Source organism: Muntiacus reevesi, chromosome 3, assembly GCF_963930625.1.
Source record: "Muntiacus reevesi chromosome 3, mMunRee1.1, whole genome shotgun sequence".
Classification (NCBI taxonomy): domain Eukaryota; kingdom Metazoa; phylum Chordata; class Mammalia; order Artiodactyla; family Cervidae; genus Muntiacus; species Muntiacus reevesi.
In genome coordinates this window covers 150,018,824-150,042,713 of record NC_089251.1, presented here as the reverse complement: position 1 = coordinate 150,042,713, position 23,890 = coordinate 150,018,824, and the positions used below count along the sequence as shown (strand labels likewise).

The window sequence follows — 23,890 nt, the reverse complement described above, 5'->3', positions numbered from 1 at the left end:
GAGGAGCTGAAGTCTCCAATTATAATTATGGATTTCTATATATTTTTTCATTTCTATAAGCTTTTGCTTCACATAGTACGTCTGTTGTTTAGTGTATATACATTTAGGGCACTTTTCTTGCATGAATTCCACTCTTTATTGAGCTGCTTATCCTGATATCCTCTTCCATGGACTCCAGTAGCAGCTGAACTGCCTTCCTACCCTTCTCAGGCCTGCCTAATGGGTCTGTAACTGCATAGGAGGAAAAGAAGGAAGGAAGAAGGGGAAGAAAAGGGAGGATCAGTATAGCTTTATAGATTTTGAAGAAAAAAAAGGAGAGGTTGGAATAAAAATTTGGAGTTGGTTTTGGGAAGCAATCAAATCTAAAGAAAAGGTCAAGTCACAGAAAAATACAATTTCCTTTTCTCTCTCACCTGTGGATTCTATGAAATACTTTCCTAACAGGATAGTCACCACAATACTTACAAACTAGCATTTAAGTTTCATCACTAAGTCAAGCTCGATCATTTAAAACTGCAATTAATTTGTTCAACAATTTGGTACCTGATAAATGCTTGGCATTACTAGAATCTATGTCTCATAAAGTTGGTATTTAAATTCACATATATTTAAAGGGTAATAGTTTCTTTTTCTTTAGATTTCAGAGGTAATCTTTCCTAAAACAATGACTCTTAAGTGTGTGACTTTGTGTTGAACCAGTGAGTCTTGGGGTATAATCAAATGATAACTTTTTTCTCCCTTTCCTATACCTGGTATAATCTTTATGAGGTTACTTGTTTTCCTTCCACCTCAGATAAAATCTCCAACAAATAACAAAAAGTTCTCTGGGCCCTTTAGTCTCAAACATAACTTCAGGTCAGCGAACTAAAATGTCTGTTCCCATGGATAGTAACAAACACTGGATGCTGTTTAATGCAAAGCTTCTTTCCACCTCCCCTAGTGGGGAAGGGACAAGACCGACTTCTCTCTTCCCCAGACTACGGCTTCTCTTCCTCCGTACCCCTCTTGGCCGCTTCTGCGTCCCCCAGGACTGAAGAGAAGAGGGAAAAGCAGGACATGGAGGGGACAGGGACAATCGTCTTACTGACGGCACCCTTCTGGCAGTGATCCTCTGACTGGGTCAAATCTTTAAAACTGCCTCTTGGACACTCACTCAGGTTCTCCAGCAAATTCCCAACTTCCCTGGGTGAGAGCCCCTCTCTGCTGGTAGCTCACATTTTCCCTCCGTCCAGGCCCCCTGCATCTCCCCACACTTACATGCAGCCCTCTTGAATAACATCCACCAGAGCTCCAGGCCAGCTCTGGCCCCTGGCTCACATTTGGACATTGGGAAACATACTCTCTTGACTTGTCTCTGGTGGGAGGTAGAGTATTTCTCAATCACAGGCCTCTTTAGTTAACTTCCCAGCAAGCAAGCTTAAACCAGAGCGATTCAGTCTCTTTTGAGTCATCACATGCCAGTCCACTCCCTTACACTGTGTGGGATACATATCAGATATCAAGGCCATCTCCATGAAGCTTCTTTGGCTGGGCTTGGGATCAGGAAAAAGGGTCCCTTCTCTCGTACTGTAGGGGCAGGGGAGTAGTGGGGAGATCTGAAGCAGAACTATCTGCTCTCGGACCTCCAACCTCTTCAAGGGGCCAGGGGCTCATGGGGTACAAACCACTATCTGACTTTGAAATGTGGGGGCAATGGTTCCACTGTTCCGAGTTCTTGATTGAAGGTGGAATCTGAAATTGTTCATATTAATACATCCTATGGAATGGTTCTTTCATCGGTTGCCAAACTCATTCACGGTAAAGCCAAAAATTTTTCTTTTTTTGCTCTATTACTTAGAAATAAGTGGAACATTCTGTCACAGTTGCTGCCTATTTCAATGTTTTGAACATGGACTCATATCCAAATTCTGATTCAAAATTTGTGGCTTATATTTTTATTCATAGCAGTAAGGAGGCTGCCAACAGCATGAAAATATCTGTGCCCACCCTCCTGCTCCCTCCCTTAAAAAGAGTTCCCTATACGATTTTATGTTCCTCTTCAACTGAATTAACTAGAAGGAAACACAGGACTAGCACTGTTGAAGTTTTCACTGCCCACTGGTGCTGGAAGGTCATGGACACCCTCAGGTCCATCTCTTAGCAGTACCTCTGGGGACAGAAAAAAACCATCAGGGACTCGATTGGGGCTGGGGTTCAAGTTCACTGGGTTTTCATCATGTCCTCAGCCGACTGTTACGTAGTTCTTCTTTTTTTAAAATTTAACCCCTCTTCTCTATTCTGCTTTCTGAGTCTTGAGAAGCTTAAGTAGACACTGCCAGTATAAGTACATCTTATAGAGAGCCAGGTGCTAAAGGTTTACTGAAACCCTGTGATAAATACAAGACATACTTAAAAGCAGCATAATTTTAGTGCTTTGTTGCCCAAGATACAATTACCTCCAGAGAATCCCAGAAACTAGTAGAATATACACACAGGGGTATCTGTCACCCCTATATACTCTTGAAGTTGAAGTTCAAATTAGCTCACAACAGTAAAAGAGGGAGAAGGTCCCAAGGAAGCAGCCAAATTCCAAGTAGAATCTTGGACTGAATTTAGTCCGAGGCTTGGTGTTATCAAACAATCTCTCTATATTTCTGTAGATAATTGATGCAATTATATTGGCACATATATTTTTCCATCTCAATAACAAAGCCACAAAAGTCTTTGTTTCACAGACAAATCTTCAGTGTTACAAAAGAAAAATAGGATGCCCATATAAACTCACAAATTCCAAATAGGGGCATGACTCTGATTTTTCTCTCCATAGTCGGTAAGAACACATTCCAGATAAAGAAAAAGGGAGGCACAGAGCTCCCCTTTGCCAACTCCCTTCCTCCACTCAAACATAAGTTTATTCAGACACAAGATGCTTTCATAGCCAAGTCTCCACGCTGCTTTGATATTTTGATCCCAATTGAATATGACTGATCACAGCTCTCAGCATACATTTGTGGGCAGATTTTTGCTTGCACACACAGTATATATATCTTTGATCAAGACCAGCTGAAAACACTGGCCTAAGTAGGCAGATTTGGCAGAACACTGAACCTTGGGTATTCTACTAAGGAGCTAAGGGGGTTCACCCTGCTTTCTAGAAGTATTTTGCTCATGGAATGAATTCAATATAACTTTCTATAAGGAAAATAGAGTGAAAACAACTAAAATAATTTCTGCTCCTTTTTGATTATAGCAAAATAGACTGAACACAAAGTATGGTTTAAAACTCAAGCTTATGATCATACATAGGAAACACAAACCATGAATGCCAAGTAAACACACACTAAGTATCAGAGTCAAATAAAATATGCATCAAATTTAAAGATACGAATTTAATGATATGCATAATCACAGAAGTTGCTCTCTGGGAAGAGAGGCAAAAGATAAATTTTATCAACTTCACAAATCAGCTGACTCTGACGCATCCTTTTTAATCCTACTCCATCCCCAAAGGACAAAGGCCCTACTAGGGATGGCCCAGGGACCACAAATACTCATTGACTCTCTCCACGCCTTCCACAGGCCACAAACATAGGCTAGGAAGTGTGACCTGAAGAAAGGTCTCCCTGGAACTCTCTGGGGCTCCCATGGTTATGACTCCACACTTCCACCGGAGGGAGCACAGGTTTGATCCCTCGTTGGGGAGCTAAGACCCTGCGAGTCCTCTGGCATGGCCAATGGAAAAAACCAAAACAACCCAAACAAACTAAAAGAAAGATCTCCCTGCATAATTCTTGCTCAGAGGCTCAAAGAAGCCATTAAGAGCTTCCAGAAACATGTCTTTCATTGTCATAATTCTAGCATCTAACACAGAGGATTCAACTTGTAAAACAGATAATCTCCCAGGTGCTTGTGTCATGAGATAAGGCAGAAGACTGGCACGGTGGTGGTGAGTCCTAGAAATGTACCTCCTAGTGAATGCTAGTTAAGTGGTTTGCTTTCCTAACATCTAGAACTCAAAGAAATGGGAGCTGTAAGGAATATGAAGGCATCTTGCTAGTGAGAAAGTTAAAGTTAGAAAAGATGTCCTTCAAAAACCCCACTTATTGTTCAAAAACAGGCCTTACTTTCATCAGAAGGAAAAACAACTTTTCCTTCTTTCTTATCTATATGAGATGATGGATGTTAACTCAGTTTATTATGGTATTCATTTCACTACATATGCTGTATACACTAAAGTATACAGTGCTGCATGTCAAGCATGTATATAATTGCCAAGAATCATTCTTTGCAAATCACACAGTGTTGATCTAATCAAGGGGATAATTTCATTATCATATAGAACTTGTGAAACTTTCTGTAGACAGAAAATCTTTTCACTTGACAACAGAAATAATGGCCCTGAAATGACTTCCTGAAAAATGAAAATAATGTGCAATATACTATTCACATAGGAACGAGGTGTTACAGGATAATCATTCTCTGAGTTACTGCACAATAAGATTAAAGATGAACTCATCAAAGTACTTCTCAGTTCAGTTCAGTTGCTCAGTCATGTCCGACTCTTTGTGAACCCATGAATCGCAGCATGCCAGGCCTCCCTGTCTGTCATCAATCTCTGGAGTCCACCCAAACCCATGTCCATTGAGTCGGAGATGCCATCCAGCCATCTCATCCTCTGTTGTCCCCTTCTCCTCCTGCCTTCAATCCCTCCCAGCATCAGGATCTTTCCCAATGAGTCAACTCTTCACATGAGGTGGTCAAACTATTGGAGTTTCAGCTGCAGCATCAGTCCTTCCAATGAACACCCAGGACTTATCTCCTTCAGGATGGACTGGTTGGATCTCCTTGCAGTCCAAGGGACTCTCAAGAGTCTTCTCCAACACCACACTTCAAAAGCTTCAATTCTTTGGTGCTCAGCTTTCTTTATAGTCCAACTCTCACATCCATACATGACCACTGGAAAAACCATAGTCTTGACTAGCCAGACCTTTGTTGACAAAGTAATGTCTCGCTTTTTAATATGCTGTCTAGGTTGGTCATAACTTTCCTTCCAAGGAGTAAGCATCTTTTAATTTCATGGCTGCAGTCACTATCTGCAGTGATTTTGGAGCCCCAAAAAATAAAGTCAGTCACTGTTTCCACTGTTTCCCCATCTATTTGCCATGAAGTGGTGGGACTAGATGCCATGATCTTAGTTTTCTGAGTGTTGAGCTTTAAGCCAACTTTTTCACGCTCCTCTTTCAGGTTCATCAAGAGGCTCTTTAGTTCTTCTTCACCTTCTGTCATAAACGTGGTGTCATCTGCATATCTGAAGTTATTGATATTTCTCCTGGCCTACTTGATTCCAGCTTGTGCTTCATCCAGTCTAGAATTTCTCATGATGTTCTCTGCATGTAATTTAAATAAGCAGGGCGACAATATACAGCCTTGATGCACTCCTTTTCCTATTTGGAACCAGTCTGATGTTACATGTCCAGTTCTAACTGTTGCTTCCTGACCTGCACACAGATTTCTCAAGAGGCAGATCAGGTGGTCTGGTATTCCCATCTCTTTTAGAATTTTCCAGTTTGTTGTGATCTACACAGTCAAAGGCTTTGATGTAGTTAATAAAGCAGAAATAGATGGTTTTCTTGGAATTCTCTTTTTTGATGATCCAGTGGATGTTGGCAATTTGATCTATGGTTCCTCTGCCTTTTCTAAAACCATCTTGAACATCTGGAAGTTCACGGTTCATGTATTGCTGAAGCCTGGCCTAGAGAATTTTGAGTATTATTTTACTAGCGTGTGAGATGAGTGCAATTGTGCGGTAGTTTGAGCATTCTTTGGCATTGCCTTTCTTTGGGACTGGAATGAAAACTGACCTTTTCCAGTCCTGGGGCCACTGTTGAGTTTTCCCAATTTGCTGGCATATTGAGTGCAGCACTTTCACAGCATCATTTTTCAGGATTTGAAATAGCTCAACTGGAATTCCATCACCTCCACTAGCTTTGTTTGTAGTGATGCTTCCTAAGGTCCACTTGACTTCACATTCCAGGATGTCTGGCTCTAGATGAGTGATCACACCATCGTGATTATCTGGGTCATGAAGATCTTTTTTGTACAGTTCTTCTATGTGTTCTTGCCACCTCTTCTTAATATCTTCTGCTTCTGTCAGGTCCATACCATTTCTGTCCTTTATTGGGCCCATCATTGCATGAAATGTCCCCTTGGTATCTCTCATTTTCTTTTTCTAGTCTTTCCCCTTCTACTGTTTTCCTCTATTTCTTTGCACTGATCACTGAGGAAGCCTTTCTTATCTCTCCTTGTTATTCTTTGGAACTCTGAATTCAAATGGGTATATCTTTCCTTTATTCTGCTGCTTTTTGCTTCGCTTCTTTTCACAGCTATTTGTAAGGCCTCCTCAGAGAGCCATTTTGCTTGTTTGCATTTCTTTTCCTAGGGGATGGTCTTGATCCCTGTCTCCTGTACAATGTCACGAACCTCCGTTCATAGTTCTTTAAAATACCACAAAGTACTTTAAAACAGCACAAACTATCAAGATTATAATAACAAAATCTGAAATAAATGTTCATATGTCCAATGATGACAGATGGTTTTCATAGAGAAAACCAATGAAAGACAGCTATGTCTCAAGCACACTTTGGAAGGCAGGTTCATATGAATAGTTACAGTAGTAAACCTTTATTCGGCCACTGATTAACACACACACACACTTTGTGAGGAGCCTTTCTTTTGTGGGATCTAAAAAAATCCTATTTACTGACAGGTCTAGATCAACTTCCATGACTGGTATTAGAAGGAAGAAGTGACACTGCCTTAAGTCTTGACAAGATTTTGTTCTGTGTCAAAAAGCCTTGGGTGGTGGTAAAGCTTTGAACAACAATGTGGTAAAAAAAAAAAATTTTTTTTTTAAATCAAGATTCCTGATCATGGCCCCACTTTCTCCACTGACCAGAGTTATGACTTTGGACAACCCAGTAAATCCCCCTGTGATTTTGTTTGCTCACCTTAGATAAGAGATTGCCCCTTGGCCACTTAAGATTCTACTCTAAATTCAATTTAATTTAGAAATTAATCGATATCACTGGCTTCCTACATCTTCCTATGGAACTGGGTGGTTTTAAAATATGTCCACAAATTCTTTGATACTCCTCCCTTTGGAAGGTGGAGTCAATGCTTCACCTCTCGGGATTTTGTGACTGTGGCAATGGACAGATGCAACAAAACCTGAACTTCAAGGCTAAACCATTAAAAAATAATATGGTCTCTTCTTTTCACTTGCTAGCACTCTTGCTCACACTCTCTTCTAGGGCAGATGCCTTGGGCAATGTGAGCACCATATAAAACATCTACTTATTCTGGAAACACCATGCTAGAGAAAACCACATATAGAGAGAAAGGCCAAGGAACGTCAACAATTTGAACCTTCCTACCCAGGTGATTGACAAGTGAGAAAAGAAGCCTTTGAAATTATGCCAGCCCCAGACACTGTCTGTAACCTCACAGGATATTAACTAGAACTGCTCAGCTAACTCACACGTGAATTCCTGATCAGAAACAGAGATAATAAGTGATAAGTGTTGTTTTAAGCCACTAACTTTTAAGGGTGATTTGTTATGCAGACACAATAACTGGAAAAGGAATAATGATAGAACTAAACTGGAGAGAAAAAAAAATGCCACCTCCAAAGTCAAGCAAGGAAATCTTTAGCATCCACAAGAACCTCAGAAAAAGAAGACTTGGAAGTCTGCAGGAATGAAGAAGACAGGTAAAATTCATCAATAAATAACACAAAAGTCAACAGTAGAATAATCACCTCTTCATTTCCAAACTGGGTGGTCTTCATGAACACTTTCCCACAATCACAGTTAACAGAAATGTAGTAAGAATGACCCTAAGTGGAACCATTTGAAACCAGCAGCAAGGTCAAAGGTAAAGGATCTTGCTGTGACGTCACTGAGTCATTTCCATGTGGGAGCTCTCACTACTGCTCTTGGGCTTTCTGCCTTATGCCTTTCCCAATAAACCGTGCAGTTGATGAGGGGCAAGTATTTCCCCAAACATATTTCAAATAACTCAAATAACTTTTCCTTTTAGAACTTCTCCTTCAGAAGGACAAGGAAGAGAGATGGAGTCCCGTAAGGAAGGTGACACCTATCACTGGGTCAGAGAGCGAGTCTGGGATACCCCATGTATCCTGGTGAGGCTGAACCAAGGGTGACGATCAGAAGATGCCAAATGGTAGCCTGCAGGCAGGATTCAGCCACAAACCCACATTTTTTCTTTCTAGCCCACCCAGTGTTTTCAAAACAGGAAATCCCACATAAAAAGCCTAGATTTGTAGTTTCTCCTGAAACACGGGAATTCTAGCAAAGCTGGGTTTGCAGTACCACCTGGTTTCCATCAGCTCCTGCTGACTAGCTGTCTCTCCCCGTAAACAGAGCTTGCCCTCTCTATTTGCCACAGTCCCCACCAACCCGTTATTTCATACGTGGGTTCACTTCACTTGTTTATTTTATATTTTTGTCCCTGTAGACATCTGACTTTGCATCGGTAACCTGTACCAACAGAGGAATTTCAGACTCCAAATCAAGTGTTTCTTGATCACTATAGGTTTGAAATGTGGACTAGTTTAAAAATTCCAGTAAATTCTGCTGTTACACTCTTGCCAATTTCTTTCCCTAAACTATAGATGCGGGACTACGACAAACCCACATGCCTAATGGTTATGTAAGTCATCTTATGACACTGTTATCAAATACTGGGGTGCTAAGCGTGACTCTGGAAATATACACTAAGCTTCTTTGATACATCCAAATTATCTTCAGAATAGAAACTGTGTCCGTACCAGAGTCTAACATTCCTAGTCCAAGTTAATGTGGAAAAGAATCAATTGGTAGTTAGCTCTGAGGTTAGAATGGGAATAAATGGAACAAACAGAGAAGGCAATGGCAACCCACTCCGTGTTCTTGCCTGGAGAATCCCAGGGACGGGGGAGCCTGGTGGGCTGCCGTCTATGGGGTCGCACAGAGTTGGACACGACTGAAGTGACTTAGCAGCAGCAGCACCACCAAATGGAACAAAGAGAGCTACATATTATAAAAGGAAACAATTTAATCACTTGCCAAAAAATTGCCTGATCAATTTAATCCAGGTGATTTCTAGTGGGGGCTGAATTAGGCCGTAAGGATCTTTGTTGAGAGATTCAGACCAGCATTTTCCGGCTTGGGTGTATGTGTGTGTATGTTAGAGAAAACAAATCAAAACAGCTCACCAATTCCAGACACTGTCTGTGGCCATAGGCAGCAGCATAATGTATGCTATTGTAGCCTTCCTTGTCCCGGATAGATGGATTTGCATCATGTTGAAGCAGAAATTCTAGACATCTGTTAAGTATAAAGATGAGATGTTATTTCAGAAAACATCCCTAGACCAAAAAGGATAATCAATGTTAATGTTCTCTTACTGTGAATGTGCCACAAAGAGCTTTGTGAGTTGAAGTGTTTCTTTAAAGATTCTACAGCAATTAGGGTTTAAATATTGGATGTTTTATGTGTATCTTGTGCATCTATCTTTATCTTAGCTTAAAATAGCCATTCTAGAATTCAGGAAAGGCTTTAGGAACTAGAAGAAAGTGAAAGTTGCTCAGTCGTGTCTGACTCTATGACCCCATGTACTACAGTCCATGGAATTCTCCAGGCTAGAACACTGGAGTGAGTTTCCGTTCCCTTCTCCAGGGGATCTTCCCAACCCAGGGACGGAACCCGGGTCTCCCGAATTGCAGGCAGATTCTTTACCTGCTGAACCACCGGGGAAGCCTAGGAACTAGAGGGAGTAACTTAGGAACTAGAGGATAATTAAATATTTTTCCCCTTTCCATCTTAAGGTACAGGACCGGCTTGTCATCAAAATTTCTAGAGCTCCGTGTTCAAAAGATAAGTTTTCAGCATAATATAGAAGTGGTCAAGGCATTGCAAAGGGATAAACCTCAAAAGAGGTGGGTTTATTTTTTAACCTTGCTATTGGAGACTCTGAGGTTAAAAGGCTGGAAAATGAAAGTTTAAAAGAGTAAGAAAACAATAACAGAAAAGAATCTAAGAATAGCCAAAACAATAAAAAAGACATAAGGACTGGGCCAACATTTAAAAAATATAAAAGATGAATTCAGTCACCACCTCTGAAGAAAAAGGCCGACACTGTACCACTAGGAATACAGACTAGAGTAAAATGATAAATAATAAATTTTAAAAGCCTTTTCTGACACAGTTGTAACTTTTCTGGGAAAAAAAAAAATCTTTGCAATAGGTCAGAGGAAGGGGTGTGGAACTGCTTTTGCTGAAGAGCCGGACACAAGCAATGTGATGTATTTTGCTCAGGGCTCGCTGCAAACGGGACAGCCAGGCTGGTCCAAGAGCGAAGAGCCAGACAGGGAGTGCTGCGATGTATTATTTATATCGGCTATATTTCTTGACACAGGGACAAACATGTACTTTACAAGTCTAGGCTGGTTCAAATTCATACTCAAATCAAAATCGCAAGATTCTACATAGAAGCTTGTATATTAAATAAGACCTCCCAATAGAAAATTTCTAGTTTACTCAGAAACCTTAAAATGACATTATCTATCTTTCGGTATAAGGCAAAAGGAGTAAATAAATCACACACAGAGACAGATATTAAAACAGACATTTTAATTTTTAGAAAACTTGATGAAAGAGAAATTTTTAAAACTAAATACCTACATGCCACATGGTTCATCCATAAAATACTCTGTAATAAATCAAACTATTATTGGAGACCTGATATATCATGCTGTATTTGGTTATTTACCTTAAAAGGAAGTCTTTTTTTTTTTAATTTTCATAATGAAACGCCCATGGACTGAATCCCAGGTGTGACTCATTTTAAACTGAATTTGGCTCTTGAAGTAAAATCACAATAGGGATAGCTTTCTTGTGGACACACAATCCCTAGCTTCTGAAAGGATTATATTCTAAAAAATCAGTTGATAAATTTAACATGTAATTTGGAAAACAATGGGAATTACACCCAAAGAGCTATTTAATGCAGAACATAGCTGAACTATAACTGTCCACTCTGCTGGGTTTAGTCACTCAGTCATGTCTGATTCTTTGTGACCCCACGGACTGTAGCCCACCAGGCCCCTGTGTCCATGGGAATTCTCCAGGCAAGAGCACTGGAATGGGTTACCATGCCCTCCTCCAGGGAATCTACCCAACCCAAGGATCGAACCCAGGTCCCCCGCATTGCAGGCAGATTCTTTACCGTCTGAGCCACCAGGGAAGCCCATAATTGCCAAGAGTACTATTAGAAATAACAACAGTATTATATAATGTGAATATTCTCCACATTTTTCCTAAGGGAAATGAAATCCACTTTTAACTGGGAATGCTTGTCTTTTTTACCACCTAGCGCCCTGGACTAGTAACTATGGCACCTAGGCCACAAAATCAAGAGATGCACATTAGATTAAGGGTGTATTTGCAAAAGGAAGTAGCCTTTTATTGCATGGAAAAGCTCCCCAGTAGGCTGGTCCCTGCCTTCTCCTGCCTTTCCTGCTCCATCCCTCTCCACCAGCTGGAAGAGGGCTGCTCTGGCCTGGGGCAAGCTTGCATTTCATTGGAGAAGGAAGCATTTGCTGAGGTGGCTTAAAATTTTACAGTCTTTGAATATTATTACTTTAATTTTGGAATATTAGGGCAAAACTGTGGTTATTCTGTTCTACTTACAGCTTTGTTTCCTGCGCCCACCCCAGTCACAGACAAAGTTGAGTCCCAGAGCTCTCACAGGGGCAGGACACAAAATGTGGGCTTGTTCATTCATTTAACAAAGAGATGCTGGCCGCCAGCTACGTGCTGGGCACTGCACAACCTTCTCACCACAACTTCCAGTCCAGGAAGGACTCTCAGAGGCTGAAACATTAGAGCTTCCCAGGTGTCAACAGTCCTGGGTGCTGGCACTCACTCCATGACAGTAACAGCTGAATCTCTGTCAAGACACCAGAAAGGGGCAGGTAGGATGAAGGGAACAGAGCAGCTGTCTGCAGGGGAGGAGGGTGCTGTTTGTAAATTGATGAGAGTGTGTTGGAGAGGGCGGGGAGAGTACAACTGGTGTATTTCACACTGAAATCTCAAAACATGTATTCATAGAATCTGCTAAACAGTCATCCCCAGGTCACAAAAGGAGAGCCTGAGGTCCTCAGAGGAGGCTTTAGTATGTCCCCTGAGGCACATGACACACGGAAGAATCAGAAATGATATTCAAGACACCTGGTTCTAAAAACTGCTGCCCAACCACAGTGATGATCGCTGCAAAGGTTTCAATTTTAGAAGGAGTGTGTATCTTTAGAAGAGTATGTATCTTGTATGAAAACAGCCTATTTGAAGGATATATTAAAAGAACAGTTTCTTCTTCATCAAAGGCAGGCCCACATCACTTCCTCAAGACCCCAAGGGAGACCCCAAAATAGTAAAGCCAGGCCCACATGGCAACCTAGAGCAGCAGCCAAAGCATCAGTAACCACACCTTGTGCCGAAGCTGAGAAGAAACTTACAATGCAGCTTCCTTTTCCTTCAGCTCTCTGGCTCTTTCAAGTTCTTCCGAATTTTCATGGGCGTTTCCTAAGATAGTCTTACTTCTCAGCAAAGGCAAACAAACAAACAAAACTACAATTAGTGGCAAAGTTGCTAATGATTTTGGTACAATTTACATCTTAAGAATTGCACCCCCCAACCCCAAAGAAGCAAGCACTGCTAATTTTTCATGGGGGATATACATGGCTCTCTCTAAGTCCATCCAGTAAAGATTTTCTCTGCTAAGGAATCCACGGTATTCCTAAAACTTCCACCGAGGTATCAATGATTAAGGCAGCAATCATGCTGCCCACTCTTCCATAAGTTTTCTAAACTCCCCAGGGAAAGAGAAAGTGATTTAGCTCAAAATTCCCTGACACCTACCACATTCTTTGCTGCTTCCTTCTCAGTTGAGCATCTCATTTATCCAGGAATGGGTTCCCAAGCACCCCTCATCTACCAGAGAAATTCTGCACCATCTAGGATTCATATTCTAGATCTTAACAGATGAAGGATGCTTATTCCCCATTCTGTTCCAAGTGAATAGCACAGAGCCCGACACACAATGCATGCTCAATAAATGTCTGTTGAATTCAGAACATGTGGCTGTGGGACCCTGAGGCTACATCAGACTTGCCAGTATCATATGAAGGAAAAAAAAAAGCAGTGTTTTCCAAACTGGAAATACGGATCATGATCTATGACTGAATTATCAAATCAGTTTAGAGGGTTGAAGTCAGTAGGTTTTTTTTAATGAAATAAAAGATATCAAAATGCATCATACATAGCAAAAGTAAAAGATTTTATGAAATCTTTTTTCCATTTTCCATACATATGTATAAGACATATATACATGAGTCTGTATACTGGATCGTGATGTAAAGTTAGTGTCAGTCACTCAGCTGTGTCTGATTCTTTATGACCCTGTGGACTTCAGCCCACCAGAGTCCTCTATCCATGGGTTTTCCTAGGCAAGAATATTGGAGTGGGTAGCCATTCCCTTCTCCATGGAATCTTCCCAACCCAGGGACTGACCCCCAGTCTCCTGCATTGCAGGTGGGTTCTTTCTTTACCTTCTGAGCCACCAGGGAAGCCGAGTGTGTAGGTAATTGTCTAGTATGTTTAAAAGCCATTGCTCTACAAGAAAGGGAGTTAGCACTGACCATATAACTCAACACATCCAAATAACTCAACAGTTCTCCAAACAGGGTCACCAAAAAGTATTCCTATGAAGGAGGACCTGATCCTCAAGTCTTTGAGAGCATCTCAAACTGTGGGCATCTCTCCCACCTTTTCCCCTAGAACTGGTTCATTTATTTTTGCTTTCCATTCCAAGCCACCTAGAATCCAAACATGATCAGGGCAACCAACCTCCTGTCTTCCAGCTTCCGAAAGAGGATTCATGCCCAGGTTTGAAAAATGTCCATTTTTTTAAATACTTATTTTTAAAAATAAAATATTGATGCTGCATTTGAAGACTACTGGGATTATGCAAAGGTGGATATTTTTTACATATGACATATTTATTAGAAAATGTAAGTTTTACAGCAAATGAAGCATGTAAGCGGTGATGATGAAAACCTCAGTATACGACAAAATAAATTACGAGATTTTGAATGAACTGAAAACCTGAGCTTGACAGCTCCACTTGGCATTCAATGCAAAGAACAGAGAGGAGATGCAATTGTGCAGTGACGTGTACTAATCAAATGGAAAGAGAGCAGAATGGGAAACCCGGGGTTATGGAGGAACCAACTCAAACTCCCTCGAGTCTAGATAAGAGCGATTCTTCACTCACAGTCTTGGTGAGGCAGTATGAAGAAAACTCAGCAAGCCTTCCCTCTTCCACCTCCCCCCTCTTCCCATCCCCGAAGAAACAGGCCAAGGCTGCTGTTACTTTTTGTCCACGTCTGACGCAGCAGCATAGTGCAAAGCGGTGCGGCCCCAGTCATCAGTCTCATTCACACTGGCCCCTGTGGTCACTAATGTCTCAATACAGTGGAAATGACAATTTGCAGCTGCATAATGCAGAGGAGTCCTGGAAAACAAACACGAATTTATTACATCATTCAGTTTGAAAAACAGATCCCCATCATCAGCACCAGCACAGACAGCGGTATTTGTAGAGATGTGGAAAGATCTTTGGCTCTGAGTGTGGAGGCCAAGAGATACACGCCTTTCTCTAGAATATCTTATATGTCAGAACGAAGGCTGCAAAGACGGTGGCTTCAAATAGGCCACCCACTTGTGGATCTCCTTTCTTCCCATCCCAAGTGCCTATCCTGGTTCCCATCTACATGACTGCTCATGACTGCTCCTCTGGGCTCTTGCAATACTATCCAGACTGGCCTCCTTTGCCCTAACCCAACCTCCATGTAACTTTCAGCTGCCATGAATGAAGAACTGGATTTTCTAAGGTCCAACACCTTCGTATATAATCCTGTATCAAAACCTTCAGTTCTTCCCAGTGAACAAAGCCTTGATTTTTTAGTTTGAAATTGAAGACCTTCCCAAGCTGGCCCTGGTCTATCTTTACAAAGTATCTCTCTTCCCAAAATGCTGTTTCCAAACAGATTAAACTGAGGGTTTTTTGATCATGTCCTCATTTCCTCTACCCTCCTCGTGTTGTTTACTGGTACTGGATCCCTGGACCAGCTAGTACTGCAGCATGACTTAGCTATGCAAAGGACAAGCAAGAAAAGTTCTAAACCATCCCAATAACCAGAGGGGTTATGGGTGGTATGTGTGTGTGTGTATTTCATGTTTAAAATGTGTCTCAAGATTTATCCCAAAATGAAATGTTCAATAAATATAATAAAGAGCTCCAGATCTTGTGAACAAATTCTGTCCTGGAAGAACTAAAGTGCTCTACTTTGCTATACAGAGAATTTTCTCAACTATATCCATGTGGAGGATTATGTATGTAAATATTTTTATATAATATCTATAAAGTATGCAATCTCCCACATGGATATAGTTCTTTATTTCAGAAGGAGCAGAACAACTGGCGCTTCTAAACAGAAGCTGGGAAAGGAGACCCTTTCCTTGTGGCCTGTGCCTGCTTTGCTGGTGTCTGGCTTTGCTATAAAAAGGGATTTCCTTCTGAGGATGGAATCTCCCCAGCTAGCTTCCCTGTTTACCATTTCAACATAACACGATTTCCAGACGGACTGCTCCCCACGCCTTTTATTTAGGCACTTGAAGCAGAGTTCCCTGTTTACATACCTCCCACACTTGTCCTTTTTATGGAAATCTGCTCCACTGCTTTGCAAGAGTTTTATACATTCCACATTACTAGAAAGACAGGGAAAGTATTGTTAAGATGGTAGAGGTCAATTGCTGGGTTGTCTTCAGAAAGAGCTCTTTTCTGCACAGATGAAATGAGGACACTAACTTTAAATTCTGCTACCATAAAAATAACCTAACACATTAGAGTAATGTCATATCATAAGGATCTAAAGTTCCTACAATTCCTTTTTCAAAACTAATATATCAACACATTAAAGAGCTTGATGGGACATTTTCGATTCCATGACTAAAGAATTTAATGATTATTACATGATGAAACCTTTCAGTGATGGTTTCATCATTTATCCTAAAAGTTTCTTTCAAAACCATTAAGAGTTTATGAAACAACTCCTTAAACCTCTAATAATTTCATGTCACTTTTAAACAATGAGCCAGAATGGATGAGCATTACCTTTTATCACAGCAGAATGAATTCACTATAACCATTTTCGACCCAGACTCTCCTTAACGGAAAATAAACCAGCTGCATTTCCCTGTCTTGGTAATCTAGGTAAATGAATGTGTAGAACCAAGGCCGAAAATGATGTAATGGAGTGTAGTGATCTTCCAGCTTCTTTGTCATTTGCAGAAGCAATAAATCATGCTTAGTAGAGAGAAAAGGACCCATTGAAGTGAATTTTCCTATTGAAGGGCATAGAGCTAAATATTAATCCTAACAGGAGTTTCAGACATGAATCCAGAATGGTTTGTTGCCACTTTCTGTACAGGTCTGATATTTTTTAAAATGGGGGCATAAAATGAGACATTCATCTATCATTGTTCCAAACCTGGGATGCTAAGAAGTGGCCTAGGATTTACTACTTTATTATCATTTAAATAAGAAAGATGATCTCATTAACGATAAGTATAAGCAAGGCTGTCCCTGCCCCATATCCACCCTTTACAGTCACCTTTCTCAAAGAACTAACTGCTTAAATCATAAAACTGCGAAACTTTCTGAGAGCATTATGTGTTGGTATAACATGTCAATTGATGTAAAACACCTGTCTCTTCCTGAATGAAGCCAAAGGATCAAAGGCAGACAGATCCATGTTGTATGGATCAGGAAGCTCATATGATTTGGGGGGACGGGGTGAGGAGAAGGAGGTTCTTTAAAAAAAAAATACCAAAATTATGAAAATAAAACTAAATACAAAACTTTGGAAGGGACATGTACAAATAACGGGCCCTAAAGCTTCACAGTCAATCCACCTCTGTTAAATAGGTAATGCCTTTGGTCATATACAGATTATACATGGAGCACTGCTATTCCCTAAAGACTAAGAAAATGGTTAAGATCCAACACCTTACCCAAACGAGGCCATCTGAGGGGAGCCATGTTTGGTCAATGCATGGTCATATATCAACAATGTATTGATCAGAGTCTTAACCTAACCACTGATATGAAAAAGAGTATCTCATGAAAAATTCTCTTTACAACTTAAAAAAAACAGGCAAGGATTAAATTACTTCTTGCTTATCCTTTGAGTTTTCTTCACTTTTGCTCACATTTAATCATTATTAGAACTTAAAACTAAGTTTTGAAGTAGGACTAAAATGTCTTTAAAGAAACATGAATTAACTCAACCTTGGATTTCCTTGATCATTAACTCTCCTTCTAGTAACAAAAGACAAAAAATTTAGGAACAAATCTCAAATTACTTTCTTTTGGTGGAAGAGGTACCAAGTAGGTACATATTCTGTAGGTTACAGACCTACAATCTAAAATAAGGAAGAAAAGAGAGAGAGAGAGAGAGAAAAGAAAACAAGAGAAAAAATATTTCCTATATAAGATGGGTTAATGATGCTTCTTTGGAAAAGCAAACACTTGAGCAATCTGGAAATTCAATGTATAATATTTGGTATTGGTAGAAACACTTCTTACCCACTTTATTAAAGAAGTTGCCTCTGATTCACAGACGACTTCGGTCAATTAAGGTGGACTCATAATTAGGTCACGAGAAAACAACTAGAATTGCTAATTACTCACCCTCCTGCAGCAGCAGCATGAAGGCACGTTCTTCCAAATTTATCTGGGGTGTCTATTTCAAAGCCTGCAGACAGCACGTGGTCATTACTAAACAAGGACACTATGCTATACTTTTGTCCTAGTTAAACCACAAGAAACATTGCAGAGACAGAAAAATCAGTTAGTAGAAAAACCAGAACGCAAGCCACTGTAGTCAGAAAGAGGTTGTCATGGAAACGAATGGTAACTGCTCAAGCTTGGCAATTTTATAGGAAGAACCGTGAAGTCAAGAAGAATTTATTTTCACATTCAGCCCTGGGTGAGATGCAGCCCCGTATTTCAATCCCAGGATAAAAATTTATGAAACCAATTTGAGATAAGTAGGGCAATAGACAGGCAGACAGAACACATGGAGAAAACATGGAAAGCAAAGGAGTAATCACAACATGCTAGAAGAGAGATTTTCTTAAGCGCATTATTAGCTTTCAGTTGGTGTAAGATTTGGGAAACGTGCTTTCATGCGGGGGTTATTTTTAAGCATGCCAAAAGCAGTGAAAGCAGAATCAACCGTAAGAAAAGAACTTAAAGTAATAAAAAAAGCCTCTGGGATATCTGTTGAATTAATTCATAAACAATCTTTGCCTTGCAGACCTCTATCACCTTTGAAAGCCAGGAACTTCTTAATACATGGAGGTTGGCAGAATCATTGTTAAGAAAGACTAGCAAAGCTCCAAACCAGAAAGAATTTCTTGGTTCCAAATAGGCCCGCATTAAAAAAATAAAAATAAAACCTAGTTGGAGGGTTATCAACCACAGTGATTTTTCAGAGCCCACGGAGTGGGATGGTAATATAACATTTCTACTATTAAAAGGTAGGGGATTTGGCCTTTTTTCTTTGTTGAAGAATATGAAATGTTACATCACCACTTTAAGCCTCAAAGATGTCTTCTCCTCCTACGACAAGCTTCCTGTAAGCTATGGCCATCCCTGCCTGCCTCCCACTCTGGATCACCGGAGTTCTAACTTGATAAACAGACAAGACTCTCACTCCAGGGCAGAATACTGACGTTCAAACAGTTTCAACACCACGAACTGCTGGAAGCTGTCACATGCAGGTAGCTGTGGACACAGCTCATCCTGCCAATCAGATCATGAATGACATGAAGCACAGGCAGCCACTCACCCTGACCAGACACCTGAAGCTACACGGCTCATTTACAGGACACATTATGCGTCATCTGTGGTAATGGAGTTACTTACCCGAGGACAGTAACTTTCTGCAGCAGTCAGAGTGAGCATTGAGGGCAGCTAAATGTAAGGGGAACATGCTATGGATTCCACACCTGAGGAAGAAAAAAGCAGAGCAGCTCACGATTACAGATCTCCTGATACACGCAGAAGGGGGTGACCTTTCTAGAAGGTCTCTGATGAAAATTAAATCCATGAGACCTTGCTTAGGGTCTCCTGGCTGAAATAATTATGCAATCATCTCTACTTTAAAATAATAAAATCCTGGACTCAAACCACAGTGAAAAATCCCATAACAATAGAAAAATATATTTTTTAAGAAAACATTTCACATAAACAGTGACTCTTAGCATTTAAAATTAATTTCTCTTTTACTCTTTCAGCTTAGCAATTTTAGGAATTCACATTCATTCGTTCATCTATTCAACACTTTGTAACCATCAGATACTTTGCTAAGTGCTGGAGAAAACAAGAAGCTGACCAACTCTCAACTTTGAAAAGCAACCTGTTTTATTCCTTGAGTTGATAAACAATTATTTATTGTTGACCTACTATGTGTCATCTCTTTGCTAAGAGCTAGTGACGGCTGTATTATTAGAAATAAAATTTTGGATGAGAATAAAAACTAATGTTTACCTTTGACAAGTGAAGCTTCATCTTTCTGGTAGCTTTTTATATTGCACATTTACCCACATAAAAAAATCAGTCACGAAATAGTCAACTTTAACCTTACATATATTTCATAAATCTAGCATACTTTCCCTAACAGTAGTACAGAAAGAAACCAGAACAGGACTCCTTAGACTGACCCCTACCGTAACACAGTCCCTGGAACAATCCCCTGAGGGACAGGCAGCCTTCGGACGGCAGTGCTTTCTGCCCTTGGGATGAAAGCCTCCTCCTCCTGCCCATCACTTCTCCTCAATCAAGGACCCAAAGTCAAAGTCCTGTGCTGACTCATAATTCAAAACATACAGAGTCAGCAGGCAGTTCCTGTGTACTTAAAAGCATGTTAGTGATCTCGTCTCGTAACCTCTCATTTCATTCAGACAGTGTATTTGAGATTTTTTAAATCCACAGCATAACATAAGGAGTGCAGGCTGTCTATATTTACACCAGCAGCATGAGTCATCTAAGTTTCTTCCCTGGCACAAAGTGGCCCATTTCCACATTCTATATTGAATAAAAAACACATGTGACTTGAATTTGCTAAGCTTCAGATACATGAATTTTATTTTCTACATGGAAAAGTTATTATGATGTGCATGAATTTGTGAAAGTATATACATGTTCACAGATAATTCATCGTTCTGCAAAATCTGAGTCTGCCAGCAATTAACCACCTCTGTCTTTTCATCGAAACGTCTATCTACTGATGTTTTTGCTCGGTCTCCCCTCTGTTCATTTCCCTCTCCCTACATGGAGAGTTCCAACGCAGTGTGTACAGTAGCTGGCATCCATCAAGGGATGCAATTTGCCCGTCTGCAGGCAGTGTCTTGTGGAGGAGAACTGCTTGTAATTGCCTCTCTCATCATCTACAAAAAAAAAATTTCTGAAAAGCAATTGCATCAGTGACAACCTTGATGCTTATGAAAAAGAAGAGGGAGTTGGGGGATGGGAAAGAAGCTTTTTATTTGTGCTATTTATATTGTTCCCTTCTGACGCCAATGAAACACACTAATTTTTTTGATGTATAACCTATTTTAAAAGGTCTTTACTAAATGGAACTTAAAGCTAATAAGATTTTACCTAACCATTTTATCTGTTTTGAGGAGTTAAGGTAAAAATCTATGATTAAACATTACTGGATGCTTGCAAGAAGAAAATGGATAGAACATTTTCTAGAATCATTGTGAATTCCTGTAAGAACATGACTAAATCAAAGAGTGGATTTTTAAAGATTTCTTTGAGTCTTCCTCATTCTTTATATGTATGTGTATGTGTGTGTAAAAATATAAATATTTTAATAATATCATACATACATAAATATACCCATAATATTTATGATATAGTTTATATAGGTACATAAAATAGTTACCTTTATATTAAACAATACAAGCAAATGACTTAGGGAAAATAGTATCAAACTGTAACAAAACAATTAAGAAAAACATAAAAAGTATAAAGCTTAATAGACTCAGTGTTATATTTATACTTCTAGCCAAACTTAACATTTAACCCCATTGTCTTTAGATAATTCACCACACTCTATATTAGCTAATAATTTCATTTTTTTTCTGCGTCTACTTATAAAACTGAGAAGGCAAGCAAGGCAGAACTCTAAAAGGCCTAGCAAAAATTCTCTTTGATAAAACCCACAAACAATAAATGCTGAAGAGGGTGTGGAGAAAAAGGGAGCCCTCTTCCACTGTTGGTGGGAAATGTAAATTGATATAGCCACTATCGAAGACAGTATAGAGATTCCTTAAAAAAAACTAGGAATAAAACTACCATATGACCCAGCAATCCCACTACTAGGCATATACCCTGAGGAAACCAAAATTGAAAAGACCCATGTGCTCCAATATTCATTGCAGCACTATTTACAATAGCTAGGACATGGAAGCAACCTAGATGTCCATCAACAAATGAACAGATAAAAAGGTGAGGTACATATATACAAGGGAATATTACTCAACCATAAAAATGAGTGCATTTGAGTCAGTCCTAATGAGGTGGATGAATCTAGACCCTATTATACACAGTGAAGTAAATCAATGAGAGAAACAAATATCACATATTAACGCATATATACAGAATCTAGAAAGATGGTACCAATGAACCTGTCTGCAGGGCAGCAATGGAGACGCGGACACAGAGAACAGACTCATGGACGTGGGTGGGTGGGGGAAGGTGGCGGTGGGGCGAAGAGAGAGAGTAGCCTGGAAGCATGTGCGCCAGCATATGTAAAACAAGCAATGGGAATTGGCTGCATGACTCAGGGAACTCACACCAGGGCTCTGTAACAACCTGGCGGGGTGGGGAGGAGGGCGGGTGGGAGGGAGGCCCAGGAGGGAGGGACATATGTATACCAGTGGCTGATTCAGGTTGATGTATGGCAGAAACCAACGCAGTACTGTAAACCGATCATCCTTCAGTTAAAAATAAGTTTTAAAAAACAGATAAACAACAAGGACCTACTGTATAGCACAGGGAACTATATTCAACCTATAATGGAAAAATTCTGAAAAATATATATACAACTGAATCACTCTGCTGTACACCAAAAGCACGGTAAATCAACTCTACTGCAATAAATTTTCATTTATTTATTTTATAAATTTTATTTTCATTTTAAAAAATGAAAAAAATCCTCTTTGATATATTCCATAGTTAACATAAAGTCACTACCTCAATGTAGGAAATGCATTAATTTAGACTCAAGTACTAGTACTGGTATTCAAACAAATATGATGTGCCAGTTCAAACAGAAAAACTAAGTATCAGGTGAAGATGGCAAGAAAATAAAAATAGAACTCAGAATTTCTGAATCACTTCAGAAATGATTCACGCATTACAAATAAAATTTCTCCTTTATTGTTATGAAATAAGACTGCTTATAAAGAAAGGATCCTAAAACCTTTAGCAGGAAACTTAGGATATGACTGTCCTAGTCAAATGAGAAACATCACTCTGACTTCATCAGGTATACATCAAGGAAGATCAAGAAATAAAGATGTCAGATAACACTAAACTTAACAGTGCATAAATTACAGGAAAGGGAAGACCAATTCCAGTTAATCCGCTACATTTATTTGACCAGTCATAAAATTAATGGAACACATTTGTATTAGCTATTTCTAATTTAGCTGTTAGCTGGGGTCTCCTACCCAGTTATTTCAGAATAAATGAGGCCAGAATAAATTGCAGAGAGCCATCAGAGGTGAGGACAGGGCTTTTGCACCATTAGAATATCAGTTCTTTTAAGTTTTCCCCTTGGCTCAGGAGGACATGGCTGTCCCTTTCCATATCCACGCCTTTCTAGAACCTTCCCTTAGGCCATATGCTTAAAAGAAACACTGTGGTTAACGTGATGGGGTGAGAACCTTTGGGTTTCAGTCCTAACTTTTCCACGTGCTAGCTATTTGGACTTTGGCAAGTACATAATGGCTCCCTCACCTGGAAAATAAAGATAATAATGGTGTCAATCTTATAGAGCAATTGGAAGGACTAATTGAGATAATGTACATAAAGTGTTAAATAGGATATCTGACCCATGGTTCCCTTGCAATTACTATTCACTTAGCTGGATAATCAGCAGTCTGTGAGTTTTGAGGCTGTAATAAGGTTTTACTTCCTTAAAAGCCAAGAATGAAGTGTGACCAATGGCATTTCTGGTCTTTCTGTGTTTCAAATTCTTACAGATGAACCTTACTTGGAGGGCAGGAACAGAGAGGCAGACTTCGAGAATGGACATGTGGAGGTGGTGGTGGGGCGGGGGTCAGCTGAGAGGGGACTGACATATATTCACTACCATGTGTGAATACACAGCTAGTGGGAACCTTCGTATAGTGCAGGGAGACCAGCTTGGTGCTCCGGGTGACTTAGATGGATGGGCCTGGGGATCAGGGCCAGGGGCTGGGTGGGAGGGCCAAGAGGGAAGTGCTACATGTTCACATGAAGGTGATTCACTTCACTGTACAGCAGAAAGTGACATAACACTGTAAAGCAACTACACCCCATTTTAAAAAGTCCTTTACGATACTCACCTCTCAACTCTCACAGGAAAGGTGGGATTGGTTTAGTTTCACCCACCAAGTGGGTGAGACAAAAACTCTGATGATTTTTGATCATCAAATGATTTTATGATACT

The 23,890-nt window shown here is 40.1% G+C and overlaps 1 protein-coding gene across 6 annotated transcripts in view; it reads right to left on the bottom strand.

Annotated features, from left to right (window-relative positions):
- ANKRD44 (ankyrin repeat domain 44) overlaps positions 1-23,890 on the bottom strand; it is a 305,459-nt gene that overhangs the window by 64,632 nt on the left and 216,937 nt on the right. For all 6 annotated transcript variants that reach the window (XM_065930903.1, XM_065930904.1, XM_065930905.1 and 3 more), the window contains exons 11-16: positions 19,090-19,172; positions 17,851-17,914; positions 15,798-15,866; positions 14,470-14,610; positions 12,554-12,634; positions 9,254-9,365 (exon numbers count right to left, since the gene is read on the bottom strand). In XM_065930903.1, coding sequence (XP_065786975.1) covers positions 9,254-9,365; positions 12,554-12,634; positions 14,470-14,610; positions 15,798-15,866; positions 17,851-17,914; positions 19,090-19,172 — 550 coding nt within the window. The remainder of the gene's footprint in view (positions 1-9,253; positions 9,366-12,553; positions 12,635-14,469; positions 14,611-15,797; positions 15,867-17,850; positions 17,915-19,089; positions 19,173-23,890) is intronic.